The 12,650-nt window shown below is 35.8% G+C and overlaps 2 protein-coding genes across 4 annotated transcripts in view; one reads left to right on the top strand and one right to left on the bottom strand.

Annotated features, from left to right (window-relative positions):
* itga4 (integrin alpha 4) overlaps nt 1-9,186 on the top strand; it is a 38,965-nt gene extending 29,779 nt beyond the window's left edge. For all 3 annotated transcript variants that reach the window (XM_041806903.1, XM_041806901.1, XM_041806902.1), the window contains 7 exons: nt 257-344; nt 500-607; nt 1,467-1,592; nt 3,993-4,118; nt 4,266-4,364; nt 4,525-4,644; nt 6,429-9,186. In XM_041806903.1, the coding sequence (XP_041662837.1) occupies nt 257-344; nt 500-607; nt 1,467-1,592; nt 3,993-4,118; nt 4,266-4,364; nt 4,525-4,644; nt 6,429-6,536 (775 nt within the window). In that variant the 3' untranslated portion in view covers nt 6,537-9,186. The remainder of the gene's footprint in view (nt 1-256; nt 345-499; nt 608-1,466; nt 1,593-3,992; nt 4,119-4,265; nt 4,365-4,524; nt 4,645-6,428) is intronic.
* Nucleotides 9,187-9,646: 460 nt separating this feature from the next.
* Nucleotides 9,647-12,650, bottom strand: part of cerkl (ceramide kinase-like) — a 45,363-nt gene continuing 42,359 nt past the window's right edge. The window contains exons 13-14 of the mRNA XM_041807468.1: nt 11,711-11,907; nt 9,647-9,900 (exon numbers count right to left, since the gene is read on the bottom strand). Of these exons, the coding sequence (XP_041663402.1) occupies nt 9,822-9,900; nt 11,711-11,907 (276 nt within the window). The 3' untranslated portion in view covers nt 9,647-9,821. The remainder of the gene's footprint in view (nt 9,901-11,710; nt 11,908-12,650) is intronic.

The raw sequence follows: 12,650 nt of genomic DNA, 5'->3' as shown, positions 1-12,650 counted from the left end.
CAATAGTGAAACATGTGCATACACTGGGCAAATGATCTTTAATTTTGTGCTTAATATTTCCTAGACTAAGACAACACTAGAGTTTAAGGTGACCTTGTAGCTCTGACCAAAATAATGGAGCAAAAACATTAACAACTTTGGGAAATCAGCTGTAGATATGAATTTTGTGTGCTAATAAATAAGTCATTCCATTCACTTTAACAGGATTTTTGCATAATGAGATTAAAACCTAAATCCATTTGTGCATTCTCTTCAGATTTGTGACTCCCACCACATTTGTGTTTGGAGATGAAGATGTGACTCCAGTTGACTGCTACCCTGAGAGATTCAACTACACATACAAGGTAAAAATCTGGTTCAGCTGGTCTTTTGGCAGGTAAAGTGAATTCTGTATGTACAGCAGTCACATATAAAATCAATAGAGAATTGACACCTTTACCAGACAGGTGCCGTTTCCTTTTTTGTTTGTACTGATCTCTCTGCTGATTTCTTTTTACAGGTGTTGAACTCTGGTCCCAGCAGATCTGTGGATACTGTAGTTGAAATCGCGTTACCAAAGATCCTCAATCCTTACAGACACAGGCTACTGCAGGTGTTCAACTGGCAGGTATGTCCAATGCTGGCAGAAACAGTAACAGAAGTAGATCTAGCAGAGTCAGAATAAAATCTGTTTGTATAAGTTGTTTTCAGCACTAGCTTTTTTAGATACAGTTAGTGTTGTATTGTTCCCATCGCCTTTATCTTTGTCAGTAATTGCAGCAAGACACACATTAAATGAGTTAAGAGAGCTAGAGCATCATCAATAGGGAAAATCAAAGTAAAGAGTAGATGATAAATAATAAAGTATTTTTGTATAGTAACTAAATTGAACAATTATTCTGAAAAGCGCACCTTATTAGAAGAAAATCTCAAACCCCTAACCCATTTACCTGAATGTCTTTTTTTTAACAAAATGTTTATCTTTTTAAAAGTACTCTAGCATGAAATTTGAATTTTAAAAGATGGAATCAACCTTTAAAGAACAACAGAAGAATCAGCATCACCAGCAGGTGTCAGGCTTTACCTAAAGTGCATGCATTGGTCTAACCTTACTGTTTTATTTGTATTATTTATTTTAGTATAACAGAATGATTTCTATAACAGGAGAATAAAATTTGAATAAAATTGCTACTAACTTCTGTTAATCTTTTTCTGTTAGTGTTAAATGAAGCGCTGATGTTTAGTGCCTCTTTGTGCTTCACAGAAGTTTCTGAGAGTCTCTTTGTCTCTTTTAAGGTTCATATGTAACACTCAGCCATGGGGGTTTCTTAATAGGTAACGGTTAGTATTTATGGTTGAAGTAGCAGTAGAAATGCAGAAGTAGTTGTGGATTTAGTGGGAGTAGTTGTAGTTGCAGTAACTTACAAGATCAACAATGATCAAGTTTTTATGGACTTGTAATTGTATATTTATTTCTGTTTTTGCAGTCATCCCTCGGTGCGTGTTCACTCAGTGACACAACAGTCTCAGCCATTGAAGATTGTGAGGTTCCTGAAGCTTCCTTCATCAAACAGCTCGTCTTCTTCTTTTCATCAACGTCGACTCGCAAAATGGTACAAACACAGCCTAACACATACATCTTTCAGGGAAAATATTGTTTAAAAAATAATATTTTAAGAAAAACAGAAAACCTTTAACCTTAAGTATTATTTGAAAATGAAATAAACACCATTATAAATGAATACAAAGTTCACCAGACAACATAATTTCACACCTCTACTCAGTACTTACACACAGTCCTTAAAGTTAAATGATAAATTGATTGCAACAAAATCAAAGAAACTACAACTTCCAGTGTAATGAAAAACACAACTTAGTCGGTATCTGTTCACTTTTAAGTGTCTTTTTAGCCCTTTAAAGTCCTTTAATCCACACAAACACAACTGCCATGAAGTTAATAATCCACCTGCCACAGAAGGAAAAAAACTCAATTATTCCTTGAGACAAAAAATGGAAAGAAAATTCTCTACAGAAAAACATGCAATGGGTTACTGGTTTACCTGGAAAAATGTACAAAAACAGGCGATCTCACCTAGATCCAAGAGAAGCATAATCCGTTAGGAAAGTTTTCTTTGTCAGCTCCCCACCACATGTGCCACTCCCCTCTATAAGGGGACTTGTAAACAGCACATCAATTTTATTATTTCAGTCTTTTAAACTTATTTATCATGACAGCTAGTTACTTTTTGACTTTCAGGCCCTAATACAATAACAGCTGAACCTCTGTCTTCTTCTGGTCACGGTGCTTCTCTGCCTCCTTCCCAACGACACATCCTCCTTCTATAACCTAATCTGTATCACTGTATCACTGTATTTAACTATATATCAGTGTAACAGCAAATACCCACATACATACAGAGGAAGTTACAGGAAATCATTAATTTTCAATAAGCAAAGAAAACCTGCTGTTTCCAGTGATACACCAATGAAAAACTTTAAGATAAACCCATTTGAATTTATACTTCAGGTGATGTCATGACATTAAATACAGACCTACACATTTACTTAGCAAGTACATTAAGTGGAACACGCTTGGAAAAAATAAAACATAACATTTATAAGTAGGTCTACCTGAATAAGTGTTTAATCACCTAAAAAAAAAACCAAAAAATACATTTTATTTGTTTACTGAGAATAAGCCTTTCATTCATGCATAGGGAATGTCCCCTCAATGAATGCTACCATCTTGGATTTTTGCATTGTGCATGTTTCTATGGTACCACAGAAGGAAACAAATAACAGATAGACTTTGTTTTATATTCCGCTGGTTGCCACAGTTATCATCAGAGAAATGAGCATCACATTTTAGAATTGACTGTTAGATGTTGATTTTACACACTGCACCTTTAGGGATAAATTCAGTTTACAAGTGGTAGTAAACTTCATCAAGGGACAACCCCTTTGGAGAAACTAGCAAGATACTCAAAGCATTATAAATCAATCAAAGAGCTCACAAATATGGATGAATCCCTGAATATACTAATGCAAAACCATTTAACAAGAATTTATTTGATTAATTGCTGTTTTTGGACAAATTTTAGAATATTTAAATAGCTGAAAGACAGGGTTTAATCCTTGATTCCAGCAAAAATTATTCAGAATATACAGTGCTTAACAAATTTTTAAGACCACCTGTCTCAGAGACCATCCAGCTTCATGAAGTGCTTTAATGCGGACTCTTTCATTTTCAGTGAGCTCTCCACGTTTTATCATTTTGAACAGGAATGAGAAATTTCAAACTGAATTCACCTTTTTAAACCCAAATTTGAGCCAGCTCACTGGGCTTCTCCGAGAAGTCAGAAATTAATCAAGCATAACATTCAACCACTAAAACTCATTTTTCTGTTCAGGAATGCAAGTAAACTATAATTTGACATATTAATCAAGAAATATTAATGTGCTTTACCATTTTTTCAGTGTTTTGTAAATCAGTAAATTTGAAAATTCATGGATAACAATAATAATTCTATTTTAGCATTAAAAATATCATTTGGGTTAAAGAGCTTCTACATATTGGTGTATTAACCATTGCAGAAACATAAAAAGTGATTTTGGTTTTACCAGTTTTTACCAATGCTGTTAATTTAGGGCAGCTGTGGCATAAACCTTACTTTGGGTGGTGGTCTAATAAATTTGTTAAGCACTGTATTTGTGGCAAAAAAAGACTTTTCTAGCAACAGTACATGGGAAGTGAAATATTAGGCCTTTTCTCATTTCTTCCTAAAAGAAATAGAAAAACTGTTTCTTCAGATAGCATCCTCCTACAAGTGAGGTGAGTAAGAAAACTCACCTCAGTGCTCCATGGGAGCACTGAGATGATCAGTATCTGTTAAGGTCAAAGCCACATTAGCAACCACAACCTGGTTTCACATTGAAACATTCTGTTAACAGCTCAGCAGACACAATGATGACAGAAAGTTTTAGTTTTAATCATTTTCTCTGTGTGTGTGCAGTTTTGTGGCCGTGATGATGACCTATGTGAGCGGTTAGTGTGTCATCTCGGTAACCTGGAGGCAGGAAGAGAAGCTAGCATCCAGCTGGAGACCAAACTGAACCCTGCTGTACTGCTGCAGGCTCCGGTAACAGACATATGCAACTACACCAAAATAACTGTTTTAACTTTGTATTTAACACACAGTCACTGCATTTGATGGTAAATCAGTTTTCCAGAAATATAAACAAACCACATTTTGACAAACTGCTATCTGTCTGTGTCTCTGTCTCAGGGTCGTCAAGGTATCATGAGGATAGAGAGTACAGCAGTCATGGCTAATCCAAGAAAAGGACCTCACACAGTCCTCATCCATGAACAGCAGGTAGCAGAGGTAAAACACCAAGAGACCAGAGCAGAAATAACCAGACATCATAAAATAAGCCAAACATAACCACCACAATAATGAACCTGCTAATATACAAGTTATAAAGTCACTTATTATCTACTGCTGTTTGTTGCCAGTTCTTATATTGAATCTGTTTTGTTTCCAGGTGGTGGTGGAGGCTCTTTTTGCACAGAAACCCACAACATTAGTGAAGATCTTCATCATCATTATCAGTTTAGCTTTGGGTCTGATAATCCTGGCTGCTCTTATCTGGTGTCTGTGGAAGGTAAACATTTATTTTCCAACATTAAACCTTTCATCCAGCTAGTTCAACACAAATTACAACATTGGATTTATATTTAGGTAATAGAACCAGGGTTAATTGTGTCAACTAAAAATGGAAGTCGACTACCACGAGGAAGGCAGGGCTAAGACTAGTAGTAGAGGTAGTGAGTTTAGTTTCTTTCAAGCAGACTAAAACAAGACTAAAATGTTACTGTTTAAAATCCATGATATTTCTCCACTGTGTGTACAAGCGCTAAGACACATGGAGATTGGGTAGAGTGCATTCAGTGTATGTCAGTGTCTTCTCCAGTACACTCTCAAGTAGTTTAGGTATTGACAGAGCATTAATATGAATGTTTTACAGATACATATTAGTTTTACAATTTGGTGATTAGATTGGTTGAAAGAAAATCATTGTTTTGACTAAAATGTAATAACTTTTATTGACTTAAAACTTTCAGAGTGAAAAGACTAAAACTGAAAGGCATTTTAATCTAAAGACTTAGACTCAATCTAAAATACCTGTCAAACAGACTGTCTTGTGGTTGCAGCTAATATCATGAGTCTGAATGTGACTGGGTCGGCTGGTTGTGCCACCTGACATTTGCAACTAATTTTAAATTAAACAGGTGAATATTTAGACTCGTTACTTTTGTTCTAGTTAGAAAGTTGATACATATATTTTTAAAATAAAGTGTACAATTTTGTGGTAGAACAAACTAAAACGATTTTACCTGGGTTATACCACCTGACATGGACTCACCTAAGCAAAACTGTCATCAAGCTTTTTTTTTTTTTTACCCATGTGACCTCATTTACCTTATTAGAAGTAAAGTTAATACTCTTTGAGCTTCAGATAATATTTTTAATTTCACATATTGATGCTTTCTTCAGTTTTACCTACTAAAAAAACACAATTGTACCACCTGACACTTGCAACTAATTTCAAATAAACAGGCAAATACTTTACGCATGATGTTGCTTTTGCTCTTGTGAGAACGTGGACATTTTTGATATATTTTCAAAATAAAATCAAAAGTTTTATGTGAAAATAATTTTCCTCAGTTTTACACTGGTTGTACTACCTGACAGGTAAAGTGTACCTGTCCAGCTGTGACGGAAAATAAATTATTTTATCTTTATTTGTAAAGGATCAACAAACCATTTCACTCTGCCAATAAAAGGAAAATCTGTTTTTATTACTTCATTTTAAAATAAAATTCCCATGATTATGTTTGCTCCACCCTGACATTCAACAGCTTTCAAATTCAGGAAAAAAAGTTGTTTGATGATCTTTCTAGCATTAAAATGATAAATTTCACTAACTATGCTTATTTAAAGATTTCAACCTTGAAATCCTGCCGAAGTATTCCAATTTTAACTTCTCACGATTAAACTGCCATTCATAACTGTGTCAATAATCTGTTCATTTACTCAGACAGTTGGGTCACCTGACATCTTAAGAGTTTGAGATGACAAAATATGAAATTAATTATATACAAATATAGTGAAAATACATTCAAACAGAGTAGGTTTTTCAGATTTGGGTTTTTTTTAACAAATGGAAATAATGGATTTGGACACAAAAAAGTGCATAAAACCTTCTTTTTCTCACAGATTTGAACAAAGGTGTATTTTTATTGTCTTTCCCATGAAAAAAATGTTGTAAATGAACATTTTAGTCATATTGTGTCGATGAAATTAACACTGTTGTAGAAATAACACCATTTTACTGTGTTTTTTCTGTTTATCATTTTGTTCATCTGTTACCTGTGTGTGCCTCAGGCTGGTTTCTTCAAGAGAGACTTCCAGAAGAATAAAGAGGAGGAGGAGTTCAAGAGAGACAGCTGGGACTATGTTCCCAAAAACGACAAACGAGAGAGCACTTCCTAATCCCGACCTACACCTCTGACTGCTGATATCTGAACACAGGATGATGGAGTTTACACAGTGACTGTATAACAGTCACTAATGAGACATGTGCTGATGGATGAGGTGCTGTGAAAATATGGCAACCCAATTTTCACCAGAACGGCAGGAAATACTGCTGTTGAACATCATCGGCCAGTGAAATCTCTCCGGACTGTGTCAAGTGGACTGCAGCCAAAATCAGACAACAGATTTGTCTTTTGAGTGTGACACACTTGAACTGTCTCCTGAACACACCTGAATCTTGTGCCTTATGTTTTACCTTGACATGCCTTAACAAATATAGACTCGTTTAATGACTTGAAGAAGGCTGCAGTGACCAATGGATGGATGGAGGATTATTTTTAAAAGGGAAATGATTGAATTGGAAGGTCTTCAAGAATCTCTTGGATGTGGCATCACCTGAGTCCTTTTTTACCTTTTCAAAAGGAAACAAACCAAAGGAAGAGACTTTTAAAGACCTATAATCTCAGGGGATGGTATCTGTTCTCTGATTGACTCTTACTTTTCTTTTTTTTGTCTGTGTTCGTTCTCTTTTAATGTTATTGTTTACCTGCTGACCAATATTTTATGCACTGGCTACACAAGCAGCGCAAACTGGTTATATTTCACTATATGACCGCCGTAGCGAGGGTTGCTGCATTTTACTGTTGCAGGATATTATAGAGTTGCTGCTTTCTGTGAGTCACTTCAGACTAACACTGGCAGCATAATGCATCTGTGCCTTAATGGAAATCACTCTTTTTGCTCTGTCGCGTGTTTCTTCTGCTTTCAGATGTTTTTACTCTTGAGGGGTCATTTTGATGGCAAGAGACCTGGAAAGTCTAGGTTAAGATGCCCTCTGTATGCTAAGCATAGTAGCCAACAGAGGGCAGCAACAAGACTGGCATTTCAAAGTTTTCTTGAGTGGCTCTGAAAGTTGTTAGTTAATTATTTAGCAAAATTGTCCCTGCATTATCCTCAATTGAATTATACAGGATGGAATGGGTGTCATGTCAACAACATGGTGTTCTCTTGCATCATTTCAAGGATATGGGACCAACTCATGGCATGTGACACATAGAGAAGCAAGTAACAGGGCACCGGTAGCCTGGTGGTTGGTGGTCATGTCTACGCAAGTGGTCCAGATTCAAATCTGACCTGTGGCTGCTGTCTTTCTTACCCTCACGCAATAGGAGCACCAGTTACAAAGCAACAAAATCAGCTTGATATCATTGAGTCACATTGTAGTATCCTGAGAGGCCTCAAACAATGCTTTTCCTCTGTTGCACATATTTTCTGCTCTCTCCTTCACATCAGCATGGACAAGGAACAAGAAAGGAGGGAAATGACAAGATACCAGGAGTATCAGACAGTAAAATATTCTCAATCTTCTTTCCTTTTCCTCACTCACTAGAGCTTGCTGGCTTGGTATACAAAGTGGTGATAGTTGTGAATTGATAATATTAATATCTTTGTTTGAATTGTGGTGCTCTGACTTTTACCAACATGGTTGCAAAGCCATGCGAGCTGTCAGAGGTTTGTTTCAATAGAAAATGTCACACCTCGCCCATACACTTCCTTTAAAAGCAAAATAAGAGTGCTTTGAGGGGAAAAACAGAAATGTACAGGGCAGAGAATTATATATTTTACAGATGCCATGTGGTTAGTGAGCATGCTTAATATGATGTCTGATGCACGTTGTTAGGATATGGTGTCTGTAAGATGTGCTTCAAATTTTATAATGCAGTATTTTACTGGAGTTTTATCAAAAGCCACTGAAAAAAAATAAGTTTTAGTTGTTTCTGGAAAATATAGATTTGTTTTTTATTGACAAAAACCTGAACTGCTGCCCATCCAGTTTCAAACATTTGCTTGTTCTTGTTGTGTCATCTACCATGGAGCCAAATACATAATAAATAAATAAAAAATAGAAAATTGATTTAAAAAAATTACAATAATGATAATTTTCATAGAAAATTTAAGAAAAATATTAGGCAAATGGCCTTCAAACAAATATTACATAAACTTCAGTTAAACTTATGTCAACTTTTCTAGAAAGAATCAGTTCATAATTGTTACTCCTGTAGGATTTGAATATGAATAATGAAGCATTTCATTTATAACGTGCTTTTTTTTTTTTAAAGTAGTCAAACATGCTGCACACATTTTAAAAAGCAAAATGTTTGTGTACATTTTTTTGCCAAACTTTTTTTTGGTCAATATCTGTTTCAGTCTCTTAATTTTAAAGGTAAAATGCTCTTAAATTTTCCTAAGCTATCAGTGTGAAAGTGCTGTAAAAGATGTGACTAGATAGATAAACTAGATAGAAAGGGGAAAAAATAGACAACAAATCAAGAGACAAGGTTGAATGATGGATGGCTACTTGAAAATGTTTTAAGATATTTAATATACTCACAAGCTTGTCTTTGTTTCAGTTTGTTGCTTATGCATACATTTAAAAGAGCTGCTATGCTTCTATTTGTTTCTGTATTTTGTACAAATGCACAACACAAAGATGTTTTAAAATATTTTAATAATAACTTTATTCTTGTTGTTTATGTGATGATATTCTGCACTGGAGAGTCTCACTGCTTTTGTCAACACGTTTCTATTAAAATGAAGGATTTTCTTTTAAAAACTTTGAACTTGTTTCTTTTTTAAACTGTTAATCTAAAATTTAGCAATAAAAACACTTTAAAACAGTTCATGGCCTAAATTTAAAAATAAAATTTTTAACAGTCTTTGGACCCTAAAGGTAAGCACACCAAACAAATAATGACACATATTTATAGAATAAACCTTGACAAAGTTTTACTAATTTTTCAACAATTCTTAGATAAAATTGGTATTTTAAAAGTTCCATATTTTAAAAAAATGCCTTTTGCTTTCTGCACCAGAAACAGGATTAAGTAAAAAAAAAAAAAAAAAAAAATAGGCAAAGAGAATGTAAACATTAATTGCATTATAAAACCATTATCCTTATCCTTATTAGGTGACATTTGTCATGCCATAATTAAAAAAACAGGCAGTTTCAGTTAGCTTAAACATTATCTAAAATTATATTAAAGCCAAAGTAGTCGATTTAAAATAATTCACATTCAGCTAGATTGTAAAACAGGAAGTAGTTTTAATCATTTTTGTTGCCATAGTCTACTTCTTGATGCTGCACTTACAATAATAACATAAAGAGGGCAGTGGTAAGTCGTGGTCTCTGAGGTGAAATGTTGTGATTCCAAAACACCTACAACAGTGCATCCTCTACTGGACTCAAATGCAACTGCAGGAGACAGTTGACTCGGCCTCGTCCACCTCCTCCCCGTACAAAGTGATGAGCTGAGGGTGGACCCTGACAAAGAAAATAAGAACACAACACAGTTAAGTTTTCAGCTGCCAAATCCTTGTCTTCAGTTCCTGAAAAAACTCATCTTCAAAGCAAGTCTTCTACCTTAAACTTCAAGATCAACAGTAAAGTTAATGGGTAGCTCTCCACAATGTGACTGAGTGAGCAGACAACCCATGATTACTCACACACCCGCACAAACTCTCCCAGAAGAGACGTGTTTTAGACGGTATTTTTAAAAGGTGGACTCAGCACCTATGTTAAAAAAGAAAAGTTAAAATTGAAGCCTTTTTGTGTCTAACCTTGCAAAGCAGATAGATTGGCCAGATTCCATGTCTGTCATCAGGCAAATACATCCTGTAAAGCTCCAATCTGAAATGATCATGCCAGGTCTGAGAACAGGCCTAACCAGTCAGCGTCATTTGAGGAGAATGGGGCGGGGGCTACAGGTGACGTTTAGTTCTACTGGCTGCTGCTGAAGTAGTGTTAAGCTGGGATTTAGCTATAGTATAGCCTAGGTTTTATCAGAACTGGACATTTCTTGATTAAATAAAGAGAAAAGAACATCACTGGAAGCTTTTTAAGATGGAAAAGATGCTTTTGCAGTTCTCCTGACCAGCTTCTACATGAGTCTGGGATGGTTAGAGGAGAGGTTTAATTGCACTGTATGCTGGGATGTACGTGGCTGCCATTGGTGTAGTGATCAGCCCGTATGTAGCCATAACACAGCGGCAGTTTGATCACAATTGGGCCACATTTTTTTATTAAAACAAGCTCAGGTTACAACTGTAGCTGCCGTGCCTGAAAACCTCATTTTGGCTTGTCTCTCTGATTGGCCTGTAATGAATGCAACAGAACGCTCATCCAATCACCTCTAAGATTTTTTTTTTTTAAAGTCCTGCCCTTCCTAAACACTTTTTATGAGAGGTTTCCCAGACAGATGTGAGATATATCCCATGCAAAGGAAATATGAAACAGTCTATCTGGGGTGTCCTCTGTGTCTGTTATACGTTGCTTACAAATAAATGGTTGCACTTTAATTCTCTATTGTATTTCTACCATTGTCAAGGTTTTTTATCACAAGTTACTGATCTCATGTGCATTCAAATCTTCTCAAAATGTTACTGTCACTGTTGCTACATACTGTCTATAAAAGTCCCATGTGTAGGTAGGATTTTAATTACAAAGAAGTGACTTTATCCGAAAAACCTGGTTGGAGATTCATATTCTCTTGTTGTTATTTCCAATAAGGAAATATTTATTTTTACTGTAAATCTCCACAGTAACTCGCTACTTTAAGTAAAAATAGTGCTGACTTTCATAGACATATTACATGTAATGAACAGATACAGGGATTAGAGAGCCAACATATGTCCTAGTATAGAGCTTATATAAGGCCTAATCAAGCCCAGTGCAGCCCAGTTATGGATGTATAAAACATTTCTTTGGACTTCTTCACTTTTTATGACATTATAGTCATTCAAGGCACATAAAAGTTACAGAAAAAAATATGTTAATCAGTTGTATTATAATTAAGAAGCTATGAATCTGTTATATAATGTGTACTAACACTGTATAAATATATTTGTGGGGCTCAAATACAAACATGGGCAGACCGGGGTCAACTCTGGCTTGTGGCTCTTTGCCTGCATGTCATGCCACACTCTCTCATCTTTGTTTCCGGCTCAATCGTCTGTCCTATCTCTCTTAAAAAAAGCATAAAGCCCCAAAATAAATCTTTTTTAAAAAATTGAGAAATGAATACATTTGTAATTTAAAGAGTTTTTTTTCACATTAATGACACTGAGTATCAGACCTGATGAGCACTTCGTTAGCGATCTCCACCAACTCTCCATCGATGTTCCACGGGAAGGCGGCTCCCTGTGATTGGATAATGGGCGATGTTCTGGAATCTCCCTCCTCCTCACTCTCATCCTCTGACCAGCCAATCACAGACTGGGGGCGGATCCTTACCGCTGACACTTCATGCGTTTCCACGAAGGAGAAGCTGAACTAGAGACAGGAAGTCAGACAAATGAAGTGATGAGGAGAGACAGAGAGTAAGTGTTCCTGTTGTGGCATGTCAGAGATGACCTGACGGGAACACGGAGGCTCTGATCCTCTAAACGGCTTGTTAATCTGGAGCAGTGACTCACTTTGTTCCAGTTTGCCGGTCTTTACAGTCTACTGTAACACCATGAATCTCTACCAGAGGGCAGCAGAGACCAACAAACAGACAAACGGACAATCTGTCTGCTTTCTGTCCTTTCTAGATCTTTCTCTGGTCCACGGATAAATCAGGTGTTCTCAAAGGATGAATAGGTCAGAGCTTAAATGCAAACAAAACTAGTAGTAATGTGTTTTTTACTCATGTTTCCATCTAAAAAAAACCCTTATCACTCATAATAGTAAAGTATTAAGAACTTTTTTACTCTGTTAACTTGAGAAGTAAAGTAAAAAGTTACTATAAATATCATTTGATTTGGTCCTTCTCTCAAACATAACCATAAATTGTTGACTCTATTCCTTCGTATCATTTATGGCTCTTTAAGCTTTTGTTATTCTTCAACTATTTTCAAATTAAAACCACCTCACAGACGAACTTCGATGATGTCCTCTGATTGACGCTGTCAGTCTCTCTATCAATAAGTAGGTCAATAAATAAACAGTCAGTTTCCTATAAAGAACAGTGAACGCCATGACAGTGGTATATTTAGTAAGTGGGTTAGTGTGCAGTCTCTGAGGCCAGGCCAGGC

The sequence above is a fragment of the Cheilinus undulatus genome, linkage group 15 (assembly GCF_018320785.1).
Source record: "Cheilinus undulatus linkage group 15, ASM1832078v1, whole genome shotgun sequence".
Lineage (NCBI taxonomy): Eukaryota > Metazoa > Chordata > Actinopteri > Labriformes > Labridae > Cheilinus > Cheilinus undulatus.
This window is presented reverse-complemented; position numbering and strand designations above follow the sequence as displayed.